This window comes from Perna viridis, chromosome 10 (assembly GCF_037379345.1).
Source record: "Perna viridis isolate PV_CMFRI_1.1 ecotype Kerala chromosome 10, ASM3737934v1, whole genome shotgun sequence".
In the NCBI taxonomy this organism is placed as follows: domain Eukaryota; kingdom Metazoa; phylum Mollusca; class Bivalvia; order Mytilida; family Mytilidae; genus Perna; species Perna viridis.
The window spans coordinates 1,835,968-1,862,874 of NC_142454.1; the positions used below are offsets into that span (position 1 = coordinate 1,835,968).

At 33.0% G+C, this 26,907-nt stretch overlaps 1 protein-coding gene across 3 annotated transcripts; it reads right to left on the reverse strand.

The window, feature by feature from the left end:
- Positions 1–573: 573 nt before the first annotated feature.
- LOC148604120 (uncharacterized) lies at positions 574–26,907 on the reverse strand. 3 transcript variants are annotated; one of them, XM_088547936.1, is made up of 11 exons: positions 26,858–26,907; positions 22,953–23,002; positions 21,149–21,211; positions 18,362–18,518; positions 16,742–17,044; positions 13,482–13,557; positions 11,832–11,866; positions 9,412–9,497; positions 5,968–6,040; positions 5,632–5,700; positions 574–3,454 (listed from the first exon to the last, which is right to left on the reverse strand). In XM_088547936.1, exons 2-11 carry the CDS (start codon positions 22,953–22,955, stop codon positions 2,979–2,981), a joined length of 1,341 nt encoding a protein of 446 aa, XP_088404062.1. In that variant the 5' UTR covers positions 22,956–23,002; positions 26,858–26,907; the 3' UTR covers positions 574–2,978. The 3 variants fall into 3 exon arrangements, with proteins under 3 accessions (XP_088404062.1, XP_088404063.1, XP_088404064.1); XM_088547937.1 differs by lacking the exon at positions 26,858–26,907 and adding an exon at positions 26,639–26,765 and having other exon boundaries at positions 5,968–6,039; positions 9,414–9,497; XM_088547938.1 differs by lacking the exons at positions 574–3,454; positions 26,858–26,907 and adding exons at positions 5,400–5,518; positions 26,639–26,766.

Sequence of the window (26,907 nt, forward strand, 5' to 3'; positions counted from 1 at the left end):
TTGTGTTAAAAATTATTCACATATGTGTGATACTGAGAGTCGGTCCCCTATATTGACTTATATATTGATCCACACAAAAAATGCGACAAACGTGTTGACTTCTCATTTTATTGGTCTATGATAACATTTCTTCATTATTTGTAAATATCTAATCTTGCGATATATACATATGAAGCCCACAGAATCTACAGTGCCTAAATTTGTTCAAATATTTTAGAAAAGCTTTGAAGTCACCACTTCACATTATTTACGGTCGACATCATTCTATCGCCATTGTGCAGCTATAAGGAGAACAGATTTGTTTGCTATTTCTTAGGTTTTTTTCCGTATTAACCCGTTATTTGACAAGAAGAGACATTAACCATTTAATGTCTACACTTGCGTATATTTTCGCTTAAATTTAAAAACAAATCGGATTTGACATAATAAAAACAACTCAGTGGGCGTTTCTCGAAAAAGAAAGGTAGCATACCCTACTGATGCACCTGGTGCTTACTCCTAAAAATGGTGCTCATTTAAATTTTGTAACAGTGTCTATTTTAAAGGAACTGGAAAACAGATACAATAATTACATTGATTGGATATAATATATTTACAGAATCAAAGCATAAAACACCAATTATAGTACAATGGATTGCAGCAAAGTGCCAAAGTACATCTATGATTTAAATATTTTGAATATCTACATAATTGTTAAATAGAAAAGAAAAACACATTCTTTGCATGTCAAGTCAGAAATTGTAAATTTTACATTGTATTTTTTAAATATTTGGCCCGTGTTATTCGGCCTATATCAGCACTCAAACAGAGCTCTCGGGCTTGATATTGATACACATGCCGATATGGAACAATGCAATGTCATAATCTTTTAACCACACACTTGAATTGTTACAAAATAATTCTAGATGACTATCTCAAATCATATTTGACTGTAATTTCTTTATTTATAAACACATCAAATGAATTACAGTCATATGAATAATGAAATACGTAATATGAATGACGTCAGTTTACATTGACGACGGGCTGATATTTATGACGTCTTCATTGAAGACGGCCAATAGCCAGTTATCAGCCATATTAAAATGGGAAAAACGTCCCTTTTACTTCCAAGTATGTGTCAAATGGTATAACTAGATCTTAGATAAATGTTGACTGTACCTATACTGAAATTGTTAGAAAGTAAAGAAAAAAGTTTTAAAATCTTGTTTCACGTTCAAGCTGCAAAACTCGACACCCGTTACCAACCGATTCCTCTCGCTTGACAGTGTAAAAGGGAGTGGTCACCATGAAGTTTTCATAAAAACACAGGCGGCTGTGAAGAAGTTTTTAGCCAGTCTTTGATTTCAAATGTCGCTTAGAACTTCGTGACAGCAATAAAGGATACGTACTACTTCGTATATATTTTAATTTCTGTTAGATATTTTCTGTGTATTTTTAGTTAAATAAGGCGACACCATTGAATGCAATAGCTGTCTTCATTCATTTTTGTTTAATTCTTCTAAATACAATTTCATATTTTATATGAAATATTTTACGCACGATAACATGAAAGTACCGCATTTATAACAACATAAAATATTGAACAGAAAATAACTTATTGCACTTAAAGACTAAAGGAATTGGACATCAGCTATTTCAACTTATAAACGTCATCTCCCATATTACAGGAGTAAATAACTACCTCAATGTTTTGTATGCATCAATAATAATAACTATACAGTGTACAGTTGAAAAAAAACATACTAGAATACAAATAAAATATACAAATGCGCCGAAATATAAATAACGATCTTATAGAATAAACATGAATGCAGTTTATATAATATAATAGTTCTATGAAAACGCATAGTTTGCTACATGAAATGTGATACAGATTTGAAAATTTGTTTATTGTGTTCGTATTCATGTCCAATAGGAGCAAATTGTGTTCCTTTACTTGCTGACCTTTTCCTTCATTCTTATTAGGCTGACTTTGTAGCCGATCTGATCCGAAAGAAAAAACATCATTTAGCTAGATCCTATAATCTCAGTTTCTGCTAAATAGATGACGTATTATCTTTAAACAATCCTAATTTTGGGCATTTGATACATAGCATCTACCCCTTGAAATAAAAGATACTACTACCGACATTGTGAAGTCAGCCTCATATCTTGACCTACACTTAGAAATCGAAATGGTAAAGGAACAATATTGACCAAACTTTACGACAAACGTGATGACTTTTCATTCAGAAAGGTCAACTTTCCTTTCATCTGTGGCAATATCCCTTTAGCCCCTGCGTATGGAGTTTTCATATCACAACACATACGTTATGCCAGAGCTTGCCGAAACTAAGCAGACTTTTTGTATCGCGCTAGACTTTTTAAAATTAGGCTTCTGGGACAGGGTTATATTGCTACAAGATTGAAATCATCACTACAACAGTTTTATGGTCGTCATCACGAACTCGTGGATCGTTACGGTGTATCTATCAGCGTCATGAAAACTAATTTGTTCAACGTGTCATAGTTTTCTTTTCCTCTATCGACTATCCCGGACTTGACTTTTTATGAGCAACTCGGTGTTTCTAGAAAAGCAGAGGACGCTTACCCTACCGGTGCACCTGGTCCATGCTCACAATTTTTAGTGGAGTCCGAGTTGCTCATTGGCTTTTGTTACTTTGTATTATTTGTTGTGTATGTCTGTTTTCCATGTCTGGTCTTTGTCCCTGGATTACATTCTTTTTGATAACCGCTATAAGATTGGTTCCCTTGATTTCTCCTTAAATGAGAAAGACAGAACAACGTTAAATATTGGCAAAGTAAGAGACGGTTCTGAGTGTAAATGTACCGTTAGATTAACATGCACGTTTCATATTGTTTACAATTTTGCCCGAATCCGTGGTAATATTGCACTTTAGTAGATTTATAATGCCTATTCTTATTTTTTTGTGATACAGAAAGCCATACTAAGGCAACCACCTTCCTTTGAATGATCATTTTTCACTACAGTGTACGGCATGCATCAATGGCGTCCATCCATCCTTATCTGGGATGTCTGGTTTTGCTTTGTGTTCTAAAAGCATTTTGAATATTTCTGTATAACCATTCATGCATGCCAGAGAAAGTGCAGTGGCGCCATTTTCATTTACAGCATTGACGTCGACGTTTTTATCAAGCAAAGTATTAACAACTGATACCAAATTGTTCTGACTTGCAATGGTCAAAGGTGTGTTCCCTAGGCTATCAGATTTATTGACATCAGCGCCCTCTTTTATTAAAAGTATGGCCAAATCCTCCTGCAAGATATTGCAAGCATGTATCAAGGCACTTCGACCTTTTTTGTCACATAGATCAATGCCAGCATTATGCTTTAAAAGACTTCGACAGAGACTAACGTTTACTGGTGTAGCGTGAACTACAATGTCATGAAATTCTTTTGTTTCGCATGTGTCTTTTGTTGTAGTTAAATCTGTATAATAAAAGTAAAAAAAGTTAATTGTTGAATACCAGTCCACATAAAATTCAGACACTGCCAATGATAAAGAAAAACACACCAAACAAAGAATTCGTTTTCAGCCTTGATAAGTTTTTACATAACGAGTATCATTTCTGTATTGAGATATGCATTTTTGAAAAACAAATCATGTATTTATCTCACACTAAATTCCACAAAATCAAACAAAATCATGAACGATAACACTTGCAAAGTGTCAATTTCATGTATGATTTTTATTGCAAAAGCGACCGTATGAAAATCTAAGACTGGTTATGTGATCAGTTACTGGTTTAAACAAGAAATAAAAATGAATTTGTTGGGTTTTGATGTGCATAAATCACTTCCTGTATGATTTTTATCAAGACTGCTACTTAAATATATATATTTGTAAATATTTCCAATTTCGTACTTTTTTACTTTTACTAATAAATTAGACAAGTTTTACTACCTTTATATATTTTTTATAAATATGTTATTTTTAAGTAGGTCAATGAGTGCCAAGGCTACATCAGTTTTCAAAAACAGGGCAAAAACATTGTCTACTATACATAACAAATATGTTGTCGTACCAGCAGACAAAGCCCAAAACAACATTGTTTTTGTCTGCAAAACGTTTTATATCCAATGTTTATCAGAGGTAGACGTAGAAAATAATAGTTAAAATCCCGACTTAAAAACATTATACATCGTTGTTTTTCCAAAAAAGATGGTACACCTAGATACAAATATATAGTTCTTGGTAAAGATTCCTCATACTTTGTAAGAAATAATTCCAAATCATCTTCCAAATATACAGAGGAAGATGTTTACAAAATGCTGGAATTTTTAATCGACAACATATTTGTCCAGTGGTGTGGACGTGTTTTTCAACAAATGGTCGGCATACCAATGGGAACAAATTGTGCTCCTTTACTTGCTGACCTATTTATTCACTCTTATGAGGCTGACTTTATAGCTGATTTGATCAGAAAGAAAGAATATCGTTTGGCTAGATCCTTCAATCTCAGTTTCCGCTATATAGATGACGTTTTATCTTTAAACAATCCTAATTTCGGGGATTTGATACATCGCATCTACCCAAAAGAACTTGAGATAAAGGATACAACAGACACTGTAAAGTTAGCCTCATATCTTGACCTACACTTAAAAATCGATGGTAAAGGAAAACTATTGACGAAACTTTACGACAAACGTGATGACTTTTCATTCAGAATTGCTAACTTTCCTTTCATCTGGGGCAACATCCCTTCGGCTCCTGCGTATGGAGTGTTCATATCACAGCTCATACGTTATGCCAAATCTTGCTGAAACTACGCAGACGTTTTGTATCGCGCTAGAACTCTAACAAATAAGCTTCTGGAACAGGGTTATATTGCTACAAGATTGAAATCTTCACTACAGAAGTTTTATGGTCGTCATCATGAACTCGTGGATCGTTATGATGTATCCATCAGCAACACGAAAACTGATTTATTCGACGTGTCATAGTTTACCTTTCCTCGTTTGTCTACCTCGGACTTGACTTTTTATGACTCGGCGGTGTTTCTAGAAAAGCAGAGGACGCTTACCCTAACGGTGCACCTGGTCCATGCTCACAGTTTTTACTGGAGTCCGAGTTGCTCATTGGCTTTTGTTACTTTGTATGTATGATTTTAGTGACTTTGTATTATTTGTTGTGTATGTCTGTTTTCCATGTCTGGTCTTTGTCCCTGGATTACATTCTTTTGATTACCGCTATAACCTTGGTTCCCTTGGTTACTCTTTTTAAACATGTGATGAAATGTAAAGCGCTTGGAGTAATATTGTTTTAGATTAGCGCTATAGAAAATTGTAATAATAATAGTAATAAATAAATAATTATAATGAACATTTTAAATGTTTGTATATTATTATTTCTTTGTTTATTAAGTTACTTAAACGAGTAAATCGCATGCCGTCTGCGTTTCTTTTGTTTGTGTATGAGGTGGAGACAAAGTACTGTAGATCAACACGATTTTTGTATTTACCATTTCCTTCTTTCTTATTAGGAACTTGACACTAAAAATATAAAAGTACTTGTAAACATTATCGCATCGCAGAAAATTACGACTGTGTATTGCTAAGTTTTCAAGTGTTACGATAATGAACATTTTCTCAATTTTATTTCATACCATTTGAACAGTCCTCTGCTTCTTTGACTGCTTTGTAATCTTGTTGTAATGTATCATCCCTATTCTCATCTGGAATAATGAATTTATTTTTTTATCAATTAAATATAAAAAATATCCATACATTAAAGTGATATTTAATGTGTGTAAACAATTTTAAACAGAGTTTGTACCAAGACACGTTTTGTTTCATGGGAATCAAATGGAGTTTGTTTCATCGAAGGGAGTGGTTGTTTTTGTCAAATATTTTATCAAGTATATTAAGAGAATTTATTTTTTGTGCTCAAGAGCTTCGATTTTATACTAATAAACGTTTTCAATAACACTGCAGGAACATACCTCTAACTCTTTTATCATCATTCTTTTTAATTCTTTCATAGCAGCTTTTGTAAATCTTGATCAATAGCAAAACTATAAAGATATAGATTTTTCAAATTGACATATTCGAAATGAACAAAGTTAGACAACACCTAAATGATACAAAATCAATGAATATTCATCACTGTAATTTGAGTTAGGCACAGCCTACAACCGAGTTTTTTTATGACGTTTGTTACGACATTGAAAAAAAGAGAGGATGACTGAAAGGCAGAAATAGAAAATGTAAAAAGTTGTCCATTAAAAAAAAAATAACTAGCGAACGCACCTGCTCTAGATACTGCAAATTATTCTTTTTTTGAAAATCTTTTCTTGATTTTTGAATACATATTTTAATGTCAAATCAATTTAAAGGCTATTTTTCACTTTGAATTCACATCCCTGACCCATTTCTGCGTGTCTATCTGATACATATTCCGGTTTGCAATGGGCGGTTTTAAAAAATATATTTTACAATACAAAACTTAAAAAAAAGGGTCTGGTTGATAGTAGGAAACATAAACGATCATTATATACAATGTAGCGTACAAAATAGGTTACGATAACCCTAACACTAAAAGTAATCAAGGGAATCAAGATTTTAGGGGAAATCAAAAGAATGTAATCCAAGGACAAAGACCAGACATGCAAAACAGACACATACAACAAAGAACATAATTATAACCAAAATAATACTCACACATCAACAAAAGAAAATGACCAACTCGGACTCCACTAAAACAGGGAAAACTAAAAGCGAAAACTAAAGTACTATAAAATATAAACTCTAATTTAAATTCAAGATTGACATCAAGTGCTCAAGCAAACGTATGACTATAAAATATGATTTTTAGGAATATGTCTGTGTATAAAATCTGTCATTGCGTAAACCATGATAATACTATGCTTAAATTTGTATCATTAGAATAAGAAAAAAAAAAAAAAGATTTTTAGACAATTCCAAATTAGAGTAAACAAAAAACTTACAATGACAATATGTAGTATAAGCAGTTTAAGGGCTAAAACTTAACTAAAACATTATTCGGCTAGCACGAAATTCCCGACAGTTTATCAACACTTTAATCAACAAGATCATTCAATCCTCTCTATGAAAGTTCGTATTTTAGAAAAAAAAAACATCCTACAGTTCTGTTCTAAGTAAAACCTATAGTATGGAAAGAGAGGAGTACTGGATACGCAGAGTAGGTACTGCAATACCGCACGGATGCAATTACAACATCTAAAGTATAAACCTTTCAAGCCAATATAACAATAGCATAAATATGATGAATTTATTTAACAAAAATCCAAGACGGGAAAGGAGTCATGACCATCGCCACCATACGTCACCTAAGTTACATGATATCTCCATAGATGGCCTCCTTCCTTTCATACAAAAACCTCTTGGACTTCATCACATAAGAACCAAACCTTATTCTATACCCCTCACTCTACTACACTCCCTTTACAAAACAAGTCTTGACACTCCTGTTTCTGACCCACCTTTTAACTTATATACTCACAATTGTCAAAAAGGGTCTACATTTCTACCACACTTGTTACTCCCGTAGTGGTATTAATTCAATGTGGATTCTGAAAAATTCGAACGATATTTGGAGACAATCAGTTCAAGACTATTATCTGAATATAATAGCATTAAAACCTATGATTTTTCACACTGTATACTTCTATTCCCATACTCAGTTAAAAAAAAATCTCGACTAAAAAACTTTATTCATTGTTGTTTTCTCAAAAAAGATGGTACACCTAGATACAAATATATAGTTCTTGGTAGAGATTCCTCATATTTTGCAAGAAATAATTCCAAAACATCTTCCAAATATACAGAGGAAGATGTTTACAAAATGCTGGAATTTTTAATCGACAACATATTTGTCCAGTGTGGTAGATGTGTTTTTCAACAAACGGTCGGCATTCCAATGGGAGCAAATTTGCTGACCAATTCCTTACACTCTTATGAGGCTGACTTGATGGCTGATCTGATCAGAAAGAAAGAATATCGTTTGGCTAGATCCTTCAATCTCAGTTTTCGCTTTATAGATGACGTATTATATTTAAACAATCCTAATTTCGGGGATTTAATACATCGCATCTTCCACAAAGAACTTGAGATAAAGGATACTACAGACAATGTGAAGTCAGCCTCATATCTTGATCTACACTTAGAAATCGATGGTAAAGGAAAACTATACGACAAACGTGATGACTTTTCATTCGGAATTGTCAACTATCCTTTCATCTGTGGCAACATTCCTTCAGCACCTGCGTATGGAGTGTTCATATCACAACTCATACGTTATGCCAGAGCTTGCCTAAACTATGCAGACTTTTTGTATCGCACTAGAACTCTAACTAATAGGCTTCTGGAACAGGGTTATGTTGCTACAAGGTTGAAGTCATCATTACCGAAGTTTTATGGTTGTCATCATGAACTCGTGAATCGTTATGATGTATCCATCAGCAACACGAAAACTGATTTATTCAACGTGTCATAGTTTACCTTTCCTCGTTTGTCTACCCCGGACTTGACTTTTTATGAGCAACTCGGCGGGTGTTTCTAGAAAAGCAGAGGACGCTTACCCTACCGGTGCACCTGGTCCACGCTCCCAGTTTTTAGTGGAGTCCGAGTTGATCATTGGCTTTTGTTACTTTGTATGTATGATTTTAGTTACTTTATGTTCTTTGTTGTGTATGTCTGTTTTCCATGTCTGGTCTTTGTCCCTGGATTACATTCTTTTGATTTCCGCTATAACCTTGGTTCCCTTGATTACTCTTGCATTAAACTGTAACTTATTTAGTCATAACAATGCATTAACTCTGTGAAAGATCATTCGCCCGAAAAAAAAAAAACAACAACAACAAAAACAAAACTGCATTGCATCTAGATAAAGCTACATGCAAAATCAAGTGAGTACCTCAAACAACGTTGGAAAATAGTCTTGGATTATCGTGAGGTACTTATCAACGGACGGAAATTGAAATTCAGTCCTGTTGTGATTTCGCTAGTAGTGGAATAATGATTATGTTTTTTTAATTCATTTCATTCCTTACGTGAATGTTTCGTGCACATGTTCATGTTACAACTTATTAAAACCAAACAAAAGAATATCCATATTATATTCTCATTAACACATGTCAAGCTCTATAGAAACTTTCCTACCCATCGCGCTAAAAGAATTTTTTATAGGATCAAAAACATAAAAAATCATTCAGTATAATTAAACAATTATCCTAATACACTATGTAATTCAAGAAATTTGTTATGATAGTAGAACTAAAAAAATCATCAATAATTGTTCTAAAAAGAATTAGATACTAATAGTAACTTACACCTATTTTTGGGATTTCTAATTACGACACAAGTGGCTGTTGATATAAACTGTACTTTTTGACATTAAAGCACTTACCTACTAAAAGCATCAGGCAGATTAATACTAACGTCACTCCATATCTACTGTATGATGGAACTGGTATATTTTCCTCATCATCATCTGATTGAAACAATTAAAAAGTAAATTACACATTCGTGTATTTTTTTAAAATAAAAAGTGTAGAGGCATTAATATGGGGTTAAGTTACAACCCTTAATATAAACCCAGACTTGCTTTGGTGCTAGGACACTTTGTGTTACAAGAGTCAACACATTGACCGGACTTCAGGAAAATGTTTCTGGCCATTCATTCGTAATTTGTGTATAGTTAAAATTCTAAACCCCCTAAAATTGATCCAAGTATGACCTAATATTTTCGACCAATATTTTTTAACATCCATATGTTTTATCTGAAATTAAATGAAATATTTTTCTTGGTTTGTTTTTATCCTAATTCTAAAACGATTGAGAGTGTAACCCCCGAATTCCATACCAACTTTCCCTTTATGGTTGAAAACCTTGTTGTAAAATTACGTAAAAACAACTTATTACTACTTAAGTTATCGCAAAAATCATGCGTCGACAACAAGGAAGACAGTGTCATAACATTATAGGACCATAACTTTTTGCGGTTGTATCGAAACTGCTGATAAGGAAAATTGGTGTATTTTTCATAACATATTTGCATCCAAGAAACAACTATATATAATCACAAACATGTATGTTAAACTATGTTATGATGTATATATTCACTAAATTTGAGAGCGAACACTATTTCTTTGCCACGTTTATGATAAGAAATGACCAAAAACTACACAAATAAAATAAAATTTGAATTTTTGATAAACTTCACAGAATGTTTTTGTCCCTTTTATTTTAGACAATTAAGGGCCTTAATGTCCAATATACTATGGCTGTTGTTTTATTCAAATTAAACTAGATCCCGGTAAATAGTACATATTGTAAGAAACAGTAGGAAACTTTTTTTATTCTTGGGAAATTAATCTTTTTTTTTTAATGGAGGGATGGGGGTAGGAATTTATTATATTTGATAAGCTTGTGGCACAAGGCAAGCAGTATTTGACTACACATGCTATTTCATAGTAATTTCAATTTTTGTATGTTTGTCAAACCAGTGTTCACTATGGCAAGGTTACACTTACCCACTTCCATAGATTTTTGTCATTTTATAGGCTTATGCCACTCTTTATAAGGAATAACTTGTAGCTGCACAAGATTTTTGGAGTAGTCATTCATGTTATATCACTTCTTGTTATGATTCACGACTGTTATTCAACATTTTTTGTACTTTGTTTTGTTCAGCGTCAAGAAGTCGCCATTTTCGGGGATAGGAGTGAAACGTCAAAGAATCTCTTTTATTTCATCATGTAAAATAATTTTATTACATTAGGTTCATTGCAAAGGTCCCAGTTTTCATTTTTATGTAAGGGGCACCTTGCCACACTTGAACATGCATTTCGTTATAAAGAGTAGTAGAGGGTACAATTTTGTCAAAGGAAACTTACGCATTGTTGTTTCGTCTGCTATATTGATTCGCATTTATGAAAGTGGTGTCCGATTGTTTGTTTTATGACAACTTGTCCATTTCTTACTTTCACTCGAATTGTTTTATTAACATATTACTAAGGACAGTTAGCCGACAAGTTGACATAACTTATTTTTGCCGTTTTAAGCATTTCCCATTGTCTATACACCCCGCCCCTTACAAAAAAGACAATCTGCCATTGGTCACTTTAGGTCACCTGGTACATATTCCCAACATATATATAAACGCGAAAGTATTTCAACATGGCAGATAGCTGAAAGTATCTTCGGCGGCAATTTACAAATCCAGAATTTTTGCCAGAAGTCTTTCCAGACTTTAGGTGAGGAAATTATACCAAATATGGATTTTACTTAACTTAAGGAAGATAATGATTTCATATGTCCGCCGCTGATATTACTCTCTAACGGAAGTTTAACGGAATAATAAAACCGCTTTCATGAAAGCACAGTGCTACCTCCCACCACGTCGGACACCACTCGTACAGTTGATATAGTCATAATACGATTGTATAATATTGTATAATATAAACATTATTATTATTATAATAAACGTTTTGAAATTAACAACAAAGACCCTATCTTATGAGCAGTGTCAGGAAACATTGGGAATCCATGCTCACGATTAAACAAAGGAACGCATACCAGATCCGATCTCACGGGACAAAGACTAACACCAGAAAACCCTATGCATATATATACACAGAAGTAAAACCTATAAAACGTGAACCCATAAAAATGAAAAATACAAATACAACTATTAAAATCGAACAGTTATATGAATATGGCGCTACATGTTCTACATGTACATTACGGTAACCACTGGCAGGTATTACGGGCAGGATACCGGCGAGTCCCTTACAATATGTTAATCATCTATTTATGTACTTACCTTCAACGTCAACTTGTGATGGAGAAGGAGGCAGCCTGGTAAAACATCAACACGAACAATTAAAAGCCAACATATTCATATTGGAATATAACTTAAAAAAATCAGAGTATGTTTTGAATCAAAGTCCAAGCACACAAACAAAAACAAAACGTAGAGGTCACATTTTGTTTGCAAGAATTATTAAAGAGCAATTAGTTTGTACTGTATTGGAACTTGTAAATAATATATATATGTGCCCAAACTGTCTTCATTTTCAAATGAAAAGGTAAAAAGATCGATGAAATAAATTATCTTTGTTTATTTGTCAGCAAGCATTAGCAGTAGAGACAGTAAGCTGTGAGACAAGTGCTTTTAATTATCAAATCAAAATGTATTACAATGATTAATAAGCGAAAATAGAGATATAAAATAGAAACAAAATTAAACGTTTCAAAATTAAATGTATCCATCAGCACCATGAAAACTGATTTATTCAACGGGTCATAGTTTTCCTTCCCTCGTTTGTCTACCCCGGACTTGACTTTTTATGAGCAATTCGGCGGGTGTTTCTAGAAAAGCAGAGGACGCTTACCCTAACGGTGCACCTGGTCCATGCTCCCAGTTTTTAGTGGAGTCCGAGTTGCTCATTTACTTTTGTTACTTTGTATGTATGATTTTAGTTACTTTATGTTCTTTGTTGTGTATGTCTGTTTTCCATGTTTGGTCTTTGTCCCTGGATTACATTCTTTTGATTACCGCTATAACCTTGGTTCCCTTGATTACTTTTTCATTTAGAAGTACTAGTATACTAAAAACGAAACAGTGCACACCTTACGAGTTTAATCATTTTAAAACGGATAGATTTTCTATCTTAATATTTTTAATATCTTTAAAAAGATAGGAAGTGAAAAAAAAACAAAATAAATTCACAGATCTTAAAAAAACGTACATTTTTAACCGGATTGTGATTAAGATTTCCAAGATCAACGTTTGATCATCATTCTTATGTAAAGATTACAGTATGAATTTTGCAGTAAAATCGACCCTTTTTAGTTTTAAGTTGAAATTTACTTTTTTCATATATTTTTGCCAAAAAATGATCTTACCATCATAATCTTGGCATTGAGTAAACATCAAACGAATATTTGTAATCTAAGGTATTAATTTGCAACTGAATTTCCGTTCCTATTGTTGCACAGTTTCTTTTTTCCAATAGTACAATTTCACAAAGTTTTAAAGGTTTGTTGAATAATAATTTAAATTGCACTTTAAAGAGTTATTAAGGGAACCAAGGTTATGGCGGTAATCAAAAATCATGGTGCAGATGGATACACCATAACGATCCACGAGTTCATGATGACGACCATAAAACAATGGAATTCAGCGATTAAGAATTATTTTAATTAATACCTTGTTTACATGTCAATTATTTTAACTACTTTTGTAATCGTACATTTTATTAACCCATCGATGACAAAATTTTATGCCACAAAACACTTTGGGTATTCTATGTATTTGTTAAAAGGTCAACGAAATAATACCAAAACTCGAATTTTTGGAATAAAAAGACTAGATTGAAGAAGTAAAGGTTTACAGTTAAAAATAATTTCAATTTTACCAATTTTAAAAAGTACTTAAGTACTGATGCAGATTAAAGAGAAAAGAGCTTACATTGAATTGTTTTGTGGAAAGATTTCTGGACAAAAGAAACTTCCAGTCCAATTCTGCATGTCGACGCATGTGTAATCTAGGAAGGTACAGATAGTACATAGCGTTTATTTCAGTTTAAACCATCTTATAAAAGTATTTCAACATACAATTATGATCGATGTTTTAGTTTGATAACTGATATATGAACTGAACTATGAATATGAATGTGTTAGTAAAGTTTGAAGTTAAATGTACATGAGCCATTTTGACATTTTTTTCATGTTAACAGAAAACATCTAATGGATCCAAGAAAGTAGAAAGAGAGAATAACATTTTTCATATTGACTAAAATGGTAATTGTTTCTACGATTGATGTACAATAATGAGAAGTGCACTATATTTTTGGAGGTTAATCTAATAATGCAACTTTGTAAAATGTTTGTGGAGTTAAAGCAGGTAATTGCTACTAAGTTTGCTACTAGCTTAAAAAGGATTTGAAAGATGAATGCACATTTAAAGGGTTATGTTCGGTTATTAACAAATTAAGTATAGAAAACGACTAAGTCAAAGCAGTAATTATGATGCATAATATTTAGTAAAATGTGTGCTTATTTTTGCCAACTGAATCGGGTTTTTTTGCAGATCATTCTTGCAGACATGGCGAGGAGCTAAAATGAATGAATTCTGCCGAATGGAAAACTATGTGATTTCATTACATTTTTATTGTAAAGATTTTAGCGACAGGCTATAACACCTGAAGTAGCAGTCTTTATAAAAAATCATGCAGGAGGTGATTTATGCATATCAAAAACTTTTTCATATTCAGAAATATTTACATGCCAAATAACCAGACGTAGTGTGTCATTCAATTATTGTACTTCTAATATAATATAAAAAATATAAATAGATTGTGTATCAAATTAACGTCCTTTAAGATTTTTCGTTCATGATTTGGATTGATCAAGTTGAAAGAGTAATCAAGGGAACCAAGTTTATAGCGGTAATCAAAACAATATAATCCAGGGACAAAGACCAGATATGGAAAACAGACATACACAACAAAGAACATAAAGTAACTAAAATCATACATACAAAGTAACAAAAGTAAATGAGCATCTCGGACTCCACTAAAAACTGGGAGCATGGACCAGGTGCACCGGTAGGGTAAGCGCCCTCTGCTTTTCTAGAAACATCCACCGAGTTGCTCGTAAAAAGTTAAGTTCGGGGGTAGACAAACGAGAACAGGAAAACTATGACCCTTTAAATAATCAGTTTCCATGGTGCTGATGGATACATCATAACTATCCACGAGTTCATGATGACGACCATAAAACTTCTGTAGTTAAATCTTGTAGCAACATAGATAAAAAATAGAAAGGAATCCTAAACATTTAATTTTTTGTTATTGTTGAAACATGTGTGTTATATGTGCGGGGCGAAAAACCACTCGTAACCAAAATTAATTAATAAATAATAAAATTAATGGAAGTTTCGATAAAAAAATAACATATTGTGACGTCATTTTGACGCGTAAATATTGCAATGGCACGTAGATCTTGTTTTGTTGATTAGGTTTAGTAATCTTTTTGCAAGAAATGTCTTGCTAACTTTTTAAGTGGATAAGCGGAATGACTAGCGAGTGAGTAGAAATTATAATTGCGTGTACGAACGTAACCTCCAAGTGTCCTTGGCACAGTTAATGATATTTTGTTACTCACGAATTTATTTTCTTTTCTATTGAATGGATTCATTTTTTACATTGTCATTTATAAAAACTGAATTTTTGAAGCAGCAAACATTATGTTTCAAATCATCAATGACATCAAATAAAGTTAACAATACAAGAAGAGAAAAGTGGTGTGATGTTTTGGCAAAAGCAAGAATCGTAATTTATTACACAGGAAGCGTACAACAATACACTCCCATATATCTGACATCGTTGAAACTTATCTGGTTGTATATGAATCTATCAATTTACTATTCGAATGTTAATTTACAGTTTTCTTTGATTGAATTTGAATTAAAAGGATTTCAATAGTTAAAGAATTAAGCAGCATATAAGCAATGCAGCCGTCACCAAAAACGTCAAGTGATTTTATATTTTAAGAAAATTGTTTGTCAAGAATGCATCAGTGTTTAAGCGAATAATAACAACACACTGCAACGTTAGAATCTATTCCATTTGTTTTGCTATAAAAAGAGCTCTATATTTAAAGATAGGTAATAACAAATTGTAACGTAAAAATAATTATTTAAGACAACGATTTTATGTACAAATATACCAATCGTATACATAATGCAAATGTCTATACATTGTACATATGTACACGTCTTCAACGTCTCTTCAGCAGCATTAGAACCAAATACTGGAGGGAACAAAAATACATGAACATTTATGTTAATGAAGTATGTAACATCTGTCAACTGAATAAGCAGAAAAGTAGGAGAACCTGGAAGCAAATTCAAAGGGAAACAATGGTCTTTTACTTGGTGCAGCGGTCTCACTCACCACTTTCGGGTTGAAATGGTCACTTCCTATGTAGTAACAGAACACATTGAAGAAACGGTCCGAATAAAGCTGAGAATGTATACTTTAATATTATTTTGTTTTAACTACAAAAGTGTTGTAATATTGTTTACATGTGTAAGTAATTTAAGTAATTTGCCTCCATGCTTACAATTAGTCGAAAAGATAAAATGTGAATTTCGGTATTATCTATTCAAGTGAACTTTGTAAAAACTTCATCGTACCACCCGTATAATAAATTAAAAGCTTTGTTTTCCCAGCTTCGCATGGTATGCAACAATCATCTGAGAATTCATAGTGAAATTTTTAAAACTCCTTCATTTTTAACAAGTAAAATAATGGAAACGTTACAATTCGTAAGTTACACCAGATCTTATCTTATGACATGCTGACTGGTAGCTGGAGCGTTCAGAAAAAGAAGAAAAAAAATATGTCTGATTATATTTGACACATCTAGTGAAAGGAAAAGAATCGTACAATACTTAATTGGCGAACTCTTTTTCATGCATGTTGTTAAAGTAAACCACAGACAATATTACAAGTAGAAATGACGTTTTAATGACAAGATTTTGATATTTCAAAGTAATAAACGGTAAAAAGAAAAAAAACATTGCTATGACCAGTCTATCAATAAAGACCAACACATAACAAAATCAAAGAATAGACTTATAAATTTGAAAACTACAACTGGATACAAATTGAATTTGTTTTTCAATTTGAATGTGCTGGCAAAATTTAAAATATCCACTAATACCTTGAGATAAAACATGACTCCCTGGACAAGTCTTCAAATAACAGGAACAGTCGTCAACGGTTGGTTGACATCCACATTTATCTCTCGGTTCGTTGACATAACTATAATCTTTAGTATAGTCACATCGGCATTTTACGTCTGTTCGTGTCGTGCCATTGTCAACTAATACAGAACCCTCCTCAGAACAAAAAGACTTCGCAAAAATACAATTACTTGTTTCGTTTGTTAAGAACTTAACAGGTTGAAATCTTTCTTCGGTACATTCCCTAATAAATATTCCACCAAGGTATGTTACCATAGATCCTGTGGTAAAATTTTATTTATAAAAAAGGAGATACCAGTAGTTATTCTCTGTACATAATTTGACCAAAACGTATCAATTTGTATAAACTAAATACGTCGTCAAATATCATGATTCAAGTTAACGTCAGAAGGATCGACATTTTTCTTTAGACATATGATTAAAAGGGCATGAATGACTCTAGATGCACCTTGTTCTTTAAATTTTTATCATGTTTTATGTATAAATTTGTAACATATGTTCGACATTTAAGAAGGAATAATCAAGAGCCTAGGAGCATGCCTTCAAAATTAATTCAATTGTTTCTTGGTAATAAGATTTGGCCTGAATTTATGATTTCATTTAATCTATCTTTAATAATGTACAACTCAAGTATTATCAGATGCATATAGCAGTGATATAAAAGAGTAATCAGGGGAATCATGATTCTAGCGGAAATCAAAATAATGTAATCCAGGGACAAAGACCAGCCGGGGAAAACAAACAAAAATAACAAAAATAATACGTACAATATAACAAAAGCAAATGAGCAACTTGAACTCCACTAAAACCTAGGAGCTTGGACTAAGTGCAACGGTATAGTAAGCGTCCTCTGCATTTCTAGATACACACACCGAGTTGCTCATAAAAAGTCAAATCGGGGTAGACAAATGAGGACTGGAAAAACCATGATACTTTCGAAAATCAGTTTTAATGGTGCAAATAAATACACCGTAAGGATCCACGAGTTCATGATGACTCTCATAAAACTTCTGTAGTGATGACTTCAATTTTATAGCAACATAACCCTGGTTAAGAAGCTTAATTGTAAGAAGTGTAGCGCGATACAAAAGGTTTGCGTAGTTACGGCAAGCTCTGACATAACATATACGTTGTGATATGAACACTCCATACACAGGTGCTGAAAAGTGGCCACATATGAAAGGTAAATAAACAATACGGAATGAAACATCATCGAGTTTGTCGTATATATTTGTCAAAGTGTTTCCCTTACCGTTGAAAGTGTAAGTCAAGATATGAGGCTGACTTCACAGTGTCTGTAGTATCCTTTATCTCAAGTTCTTTGGGGTAGATGAGATGTATAAAATGGCCGAAGCAAGGATTGTTTAATAATAATAGGTCATCTATATAGCGTGAATGAAGCATATAAAGTATTTATAATCTCATACAATATTCAAAGCATTTTCTGTATAAGTGATTTCTTACTTAAGTGTTTAATATTTTTTTTTTAAATACTTTTTTTATCAGCCTGGAATTATAATAACAATAATAATACTACAAAAACAAAATTACAGAGATGATCATATTACTATTTTCACCTGGTCTCTGTACGATTGGAATTTGACATTTTGATCCAAAACGTTCCTCGTTCTCATCAAATATGCATGAATACCTATGTGTCCTATTACATAGTCGCTGGTCATAAATGTTCCACAACATTGCCTCTGGACATTGCAGCTTATACGAGTATGGCATCTTATGGTAAAATAAAAAAAAATAATAAAGAATTCATAAATAAAACATGTCATAGAAAATAGAGACCCATCGACCGAAGATGAATATGAAACGTTACAATATACATTTGTTTTATAAATGCAACCCTCTAAAATAGTGAAAGAATAATCAAAGGAACAAAGGTTATAGCGGTAATCAAAAGAATTTCATCTAGGGACAAAGACCTGACATGAAAAATAGACATACAAAACAAAGAACATGTAGTAACTAAAATCACATATTCAAAGTAACTAAAGAAAATTAGCAACTCGGACTCCACTAAAAACTGGGAGCATGGACCAAGTGTACTGGTAGGATAAGCGTCCTCTGCTTTTCTAGAAAAACCCGCCGAGTTGCTCATAAAAAATCAAGTCCGGGGTAGACAAACGAGGAAAGGATAACTATGACACGTTGACTAAATCAGTTTTCATGGTGCCAATGGATACACCAGAACGATCCACGAGTTCATTATGAAGACCATAAAACTTCTGTAGTGAAGACCAATTGTGTAGCAAGTTCAAGATATGATGCTGACTTCATAATATCCTTTATCTCAAGTTCTTTGGAGTAGATGCGATGTATCAAATCTCCGAAATTAGGATTGTTTAAAGATAATACGTCATCTATATAGCGGAAAGTGAGATTAAAGGATCTAGCTAAGCGATAGTCTTTTTTTATGATCACGTCCTCTATTAAGTCAGCCTCATAAGAGTGAGGGAATAGGTCCGCAAGTAGAGGAGCTCAATTTGTTCGCTTTGGAATGCCGGACCGTTTGTTGAAAAGCGCGTCCACCACACTGGACAAATATGTTGTCGATTAAAATTTCCAGCATTTTGTAACATCTTGCTCTGTATATTTGGAAGATGATATGAAAATTATTTCTTATGAGGAATCTCTACCAAGGACTATATATATTTGTATCTAGGTGTACCATCGTAACAACGATGTAAAATGTTTTAATTCGGGATTTTAACTGAATATGGGGAATAGAAATATACAGTGTTGAAAAATAGGTTTTAATGCTATTATATTCTGATTATAGTCTTGAACTGATTGTTTCCAAAAGATCTTTCGAATTTTTCAGGATCCACATTGAATTAATACCACTACAGGAGTAACAAGTGTTGTGGTAGTATTGCAGACCCTCTTTGACAGTTGTGAGTACAGAAGTTAAAAGTTTTGAAAGAGGTTCGATGGTACATTTGCAGACCCAGCTATGTAACTTTGTTTGTATGGATTCATGTGGAGTTTAGGAATCCAGTACATAGACAATCATCATCCTTGGTCGAGACCAAAAAAGATAGCACAGACTTATGGTTTTCCACAATCTCTTCTTTGGAGAGAGTGGTAGCGGTATATGTTGTATCACTGCTATTATTTTCTACGTCTACCTCTAATAATAAACATTAGATGTAAAACATTTTGCAGTCAAAAATAATCTTGTTTTGGGCTTTGTCTGCTGGTAGAACAACAAATTTGTCATCTATAGTAAACAATGTTTTTCCTACATCGGGGTCTTTGAAAACTGATATAGCCTTGGCACTCATTGACCTACTTAAAACTTTCATTCGTTCCAAAATTAAGGACCTCACGGCCTTTAACCACTCTGAAAGAGAATCAATGTCTGCTTGTTCTCGTTTTATCCATTTTCTTGCATAGTCTAGTCCTCGACGGCATCCATAAGAACTGAAAGTTATAATTCCAATTTACGGAGCGCGGTTTATGGTACCTTTAGAAAGGATATTACGCAGAGATTCGTTTTTGATGATGGTTAAATCTCCCGTAACGATGTGATAAGAAGGACCATATTTGAATGGAGAGTTTTTGCAAGACCAATTAGGTGGTTAAGCCTTGAAGTCCGCAATCCCGAGGTTCTGCAATAGCATTTTATAATCGACAAGTTTAGATGCAATGGGTGAAGTATAGGAATATGAAATAATTGGTTTGGGTTTGTCTTTGAAATGTGGAGGAATTTTTGTGATGGGGGATGTTAGCCAAATTAATTGGATCTATATCTTTTTTCTTTTTGCTTTTCACGCAAACTGGCATAAAGAGTCTGGGAACCAATATCAAAAATGATGGAAACAAGTCTGTATAATAATGAGGTAGGTTCAGGAACAGTAGTGTCAAGACTTGTTTTGTCAAGGGAGTGTAGTAGAGTGATAGGTATAGAATAGAGTTCTAATGTGATGAAGTCCAAGAGGTTTTTGCATGAAAGGAAGGAGACCATCTATGGAGACACCATGTAACTTAGGTGACGTATTGTGGCGATGGCCATGTGGCCATGGCTCTATGTCTTACCAAAATACCAAAAAGCGTAATGTTTTGGACAATACCAAATGAAGTTTGGCTGTTTGCATGGCAGAAAAGGGAAATGAACTACATGTATATAATCAAATAATAAGACAATAAAGCTGTTGTAATTGAGATGAATGTTTGCATATGTTAATATGGTCTCCAGTATTACATCAATTAATTTTATATTGATCCTTTAGAAATATGTTCTATAATTAGCACAATTTATCTATACAATAGCTATTTTGCTTTCTGTTAAAAAAAAATAGTGAACAACACTTCTTCACTAAAAAAGTTCTTTTTGATTTGTTACTTACTTGCAGATAATGTATGCCAAACAACACTACAGTATAACTCCTAGCAAGAATTGCAACTGTTGTCTGTGCAAGAAAAATATGAAAACAGTAAATTCAGTAAATTCAATATTCTTTGCAAATTCATTTTAGTTCTTTGTAGGTTGTACCGTTTAAGTAAAGTAAAGTAAGTTCTGCAAAACAATTATCATACATATATCAATATCATTTATCATCATGTACATACACTTAGCGTAAAATTGTCATTCATACTGAAGCGAACTTGTATGCAATCGGGAAATATGATAACGTATTAACACTGCATAGTGTAATGCTTTAGAAAATAGTTCAATGACTGTGGTTTCAATAAAGATCTGAGAGTAGATAGGAAAATATAGATATAACAGATTTAAATACTATAAACGTATTAATTTTGCGATTCTATCAACATTTTGGTGTGTATCAATTGTCACGATTTTAAAAATGATTAAAGTTATACTGTGTTAAAATCAATTTTACGGATACAATTTAGGTGTTTTATTTTTTTTTTTGGGGGGGGGGGGTTACGTCAAGATTAATTTTATTTTCTTCAGCTTAATTTTTATCTCTTTTTATTTTGTTCGTTATATAAGCATGCAGATCGTCCGTATTTCCTGCATTCACGGGGACTTTTTTGTACTGTAGTAGATTTCGTACAATTAATTTTCTGGAACAAGGTTGTGTTGCTACAAGCATGCAGATCGTCCGTGTTTCCTGCATTCACGGGGACTTTTTTGTACTGTGCTAGATTTCGTACAAGGTTGTGTTGCTACAAGATTAAAAGCTCCATTATAAAGTGTTATTATTGTGATCATGAACTAATGGATTGTTTTGATGTTTCAAACTGCGCCATGAGAACTGATTTGTATAGCGTATCACAGGTTTCCTATCACCTTCTTTCTACACGGGAAGTGGCATTTTATGAGCAATTTGCGGGTATTTCTATAAAAAAAAAACAGATGAGGGACGTTTCCTTAAATGGTTCAATTTTGTTTATATTCAGGCCATGCGTACTTTGACTTTGATGTACGTGAATTGTTCCATTATTGACACGTCAGTAGTTGTTTGTCAATATTGAATAAGTTAATTTACACGAGTGTTAATCCAAAATGCAAAGTGGAGTGTTTAGTAAATAAAACAAGAAATTGCCCATAAAGGGAAACCCCGGTGAACTGCAATCAGTACAATTTGTTTTGGACAACACAATCAAAGAATGTAATTAAAACACAACTTCCTAACAAATTGCACCTCCAAATGTAATAATTTACCACTCTATTTATTTAAAAACAATTTTGCAAATTTTTTTAGAAGGAGTTTCAGACATAAATGGGAAGAAAATAGTTCTGACAGGCGGACGGAAAGATAGACAGACGGACGGTAAGACAGGCATACAAGGCGATACCTATTTACTTTTTTGATGGAGGTGTTAAAATGTGGCGCGAGACAAAGGACGTTTCTTGACTTTTACTGTCTATTGTCAAAAACGTTAGATTTGTAGCTTTATGCGGCCATTTCAGAATGCACAAGTTTGGTTTTTCCAAATATTTATCCAAATATTTATTTTTACCTACTTTTATTATTTCTGTTTGTGGTGTCAAAAAACTCCAACTGTTTATTGCGTTGTTTTAAAATAAGTGTTATATATTTTTACCGAATGTTAGGGGGAGTGGGGTGATAAGAACAATTGTTCGACAATTTGATAATTACTGAGTAATGTTTAAATCACCAGTAATTGTTAACAATCTTAACAACTGAGAAATTGTTTTTAAAATCTATAACACATACATACCATATCAGTTTACCATCACAATTTTTCAAGTATACGTAGCATTAAGACACCTACAAAGGAGATTAAAATAATGCTAAGGTATCATATGTCTCATATGCCAAAGAAAACATTCAAGAGTGATACAGCATTTAGTTTTATTAAAGATTTTTACATTGGTAAAAATTCGACATGAACTAAAGTGACCCCTTTTCGTCCCTTTTCATGAAGGGTACAAGTCACAATTCTAAATTCAATGTCCCAACCACCATTTGAAGGTATACTCTTCGTGGTACGATTTCAAAGTGACTCATTTACTTGAACCATTTTTTTTATAAAGACAAGGGGGTGTAATTGTTTCCGTTTTTATCAACCTTAATTAGTAAACTGATTTAGTCACAACACTAAAAATCAACCCAGTCTTCTTTTATGGTATGGCAACTTGTAGTAACACTTTTCATGAACTCGTGGGTCGTTACGATGTATCAATCTGCATCATGAAAATTGATTTGTTCAACGTGTCATAGTTTCCCTGTCCTCGTACGTCTTCCCCGAACTTGACATTTTATGAACAACTCGGCGGCTGTTTTTAAAATAGCAGAGGACGCTTACCCTACTGGTCCACCTGGTTCATATTCCCGGCTTTTAGGGACGTCTGAGTTGCTCATTTAATTTTGTTACTTTGTATGTATTATTTTAGTTACTTCATATCCTTCGTTGTGTTTGTCTATTTTCCATGTCTGGTATTTGTCCCTGAATAACATTCTTTTGATTTCCGCTAAAATCTTGGTTTCCATGACTACTCTTGTACGATTAATTCATTTAACTTCAAGGCGCTGACTAGACAATATGCAAACGCTTGTTCCTGGCCCAAGTTTTGGCTCTCTACACAAATCATTGCATCACCTTGTGCAACATTTCATTCATTGCAAAATAATGACAGACATATGTAAATTGATGTTTTTCTCATTTTTGCGTCCCAAATTCCACAGCAGTTCCAAAAACAACCGATTAAAAATCGATCCCAGTCTTCCATTTGAGGTATGGCATGGTGTGGTAAGATTAAAAAACAATAATTGAAGTTATTCGTACATCTGGAAACCACATTGTTTATTGACACCGGTTGACGACAACAGCATGGAACAAACCGTCCGCATTTTGTTTGCTTTCGTTTTATTAATGGAAACAAATTGTGCTCCTTAACTTGCTGTCCTTCTCCTTCACTCTTATGAGGCTGATGTTATAGCTGATCTGATCGGAAAGAAAGAATATCGCTTAGCTAGATCCTTTAATATCAGTTTCCGCTATATAGATGACGTATTATCCTTATACAATCCTAATTTCGGGGATTTGATACATCGCATCTACCCAAAAGAACTTGAGATAAAGGATACTACAGACAATGTGAAGAAGTCAGCCCCATATCTTGACCTACACTTAGAAATCGATGGTAAAGGAAAACTATTGACCAAACTTTACGACAAACGTGATGACTTTTCATTCAAAATTGTCAACTTTCCTTTCATCTATGGCAACATCCCTTCATCACCTGCGTATGGAGTGTTCATATCACAACTCATACGTTATGCCAGAGCTTGCCGAAACTAAGCAGACTTTTTGTATCGCGCTAGAACTGTAACAAATAGGCCTCTGGAACAGAATAATGTTGCTACAAGATTGAAGTCATTACTACAGAACGTTTATGGTCGTCATCATGAATTCGTGGATCGTTATGGTGTATCTATTTGCACCATGAAAACTGATTTATTCAAAGTGTTATAGTTTTCCTTTCCTCGTTTGTCTACCCCGAACTTAACTTTTTACGAGCAACTCGGTGGATGTTTCTAGAAAAGCAGAGGACGCTTACCCTACCGGTGCACCTGGTCCATGCTTCCAGGTTTTAGTGAAGTCCGAGTTGATAATTTGCTTTTGTCACTTTGTATGCATGATTTTAGTTACTTTATGTTCTTTGTTGTGTATGTCTGTTTCCTTGTCTGGTCTTTGTCCCTGGATTGCATTCTTTTGATTACCGCTATAACCTTGGTTCCCTTGATTACTCTTTCATGTTATAAAGGGGAAAGCTATATTATGAAATCTATCGTATAAATTCTGATAATTAACATTGAAAATAAGGCGTTTTGCAGACAAAACAATGTTTTTTTTTGGGCTTTGTCTGCTGGTACGACAACATATTTGTCATGTAAAGTAGACAATGTTTTTGCTACACCGGGGTCTTTAAAAATTGATGTAGCGTTGACACTAATTGACCTTCTTTAAACTTTCATACGTTTAAAAATTAAAGACTCCACAGCCTTTTCCCACTCTCACAGTAAATTGATGTCTCTTTTTCTTGTTATATCCATTATCTTGCATTGTCCTCCACGGCATCCATCAGAATTTTAAAGGTATAATTTCAATTTATAGAGTGTGGATCACTGCACTTGGAATCTGTATTAAGGACCTTACAGGATGATTCGATTTCGATGATGTTCAAATGTCCCGTGATAGAAAAACTAAATATAAATGTATTTACTGGTATGCCAATCATTCACCCGATCCTTCATTCACTTGCATTTTGTAATTTTACAAAGTAAAGCGTATATGTTTTCATTTTCGTGGTGCATCAGGATGACTTAGACCCTTAGATAATAAAGTTACGAAAACCTTGTCATTTTAACACCATGGAGCGCAAATATATAGGCCTATACTAAAGTAGAATCAAATAATGTTTTGAGTGAGCAGGCAGTATTCAAAAACATACATGCAAAACATGGACAATTTTTCTAACTTGCACAAGAAGTCATTCGCTCAACGATTGCGTTTAAATAATAATGTGAACAATCACTCATATCTTCGTTAATTTCAAAACACAGCTTAAGCAAAAAAGCCAGTTATTGTTAAAAAATGAGAAAATTCTATGTTTAGAAGTAAGTCAGGATTTGATGTTTTTTGTTTGCTTTCTGTTTGTTTGATGTCTTATTATATATGCCAAAGTTATTATAATTTACACATAAATTACACATATTTTTCACTATTATCGTTGCATGTACAGTGATAATCATAAATGCTCTGCAATTAAGGCCATATTATTAGAAAAAAACCCAATTTCTTCCCCATTATATACATATTGTAAAAGCATATTATGTGATAGTCTTTTAAAGTGGTAATACACATTTTCTTATCTGTATAGAAATTATTTATAGTCTTACTCGATATAAATTGAAAACTAAGACAAGTACAACGATCTTTCGGCAATCTAAACAAATATTCAGACTAAAAAATATCAGCAATCAATATTCATTTATGCAAAAATAATCAGTCAATTGTATCGAAAGAACATGTATCTTAAAAAATGAATTGTTTGGTAGTTGCAATGACTTAAAATAACTTAGGGTTTTCTGTAACTATATTTATCTTGGATTGCAACGCCCTTTAAATAGCTTACTGATGCAAAATAATACTGTTAGCAATTCTTTTATACATAACATAAACATAAATATATTTAAATATTGTATTGGTCTATAAAAATCTTGGTAACAATCGACAGAATAAATTATTGACCATTTTTGAAATCTGTGTATTGTGTATCAGTATTATAAACATCAACTAAAATTTGATGAACAATCAATCATATCAGTTGATGAGGGTATAATACAATTTTACGACACAGATAGGTGTGATTGATTTCTTTATGATGATTTTAATCTTACCTGTTTATTTTAAAAATAATCCACGTAGGAATCCCAAATGGAAAGGTGACGTAACATTGTATAAAATACATCAATATTTCGCATAGCGTGTGACCTATGACCTTTTAACTTTTACATGAAAGAAGGGTCAAATGCATTAGTATTTACGTAAATAGTAGAGTAATTTCAATGTATTCAAAACAAAAAAAATGGACGAAATATATATATTTTTTAACTTACTGGTGATTAAATCTAATGAAGTGAGCAGAATAAATTGCTTGAATTGATAT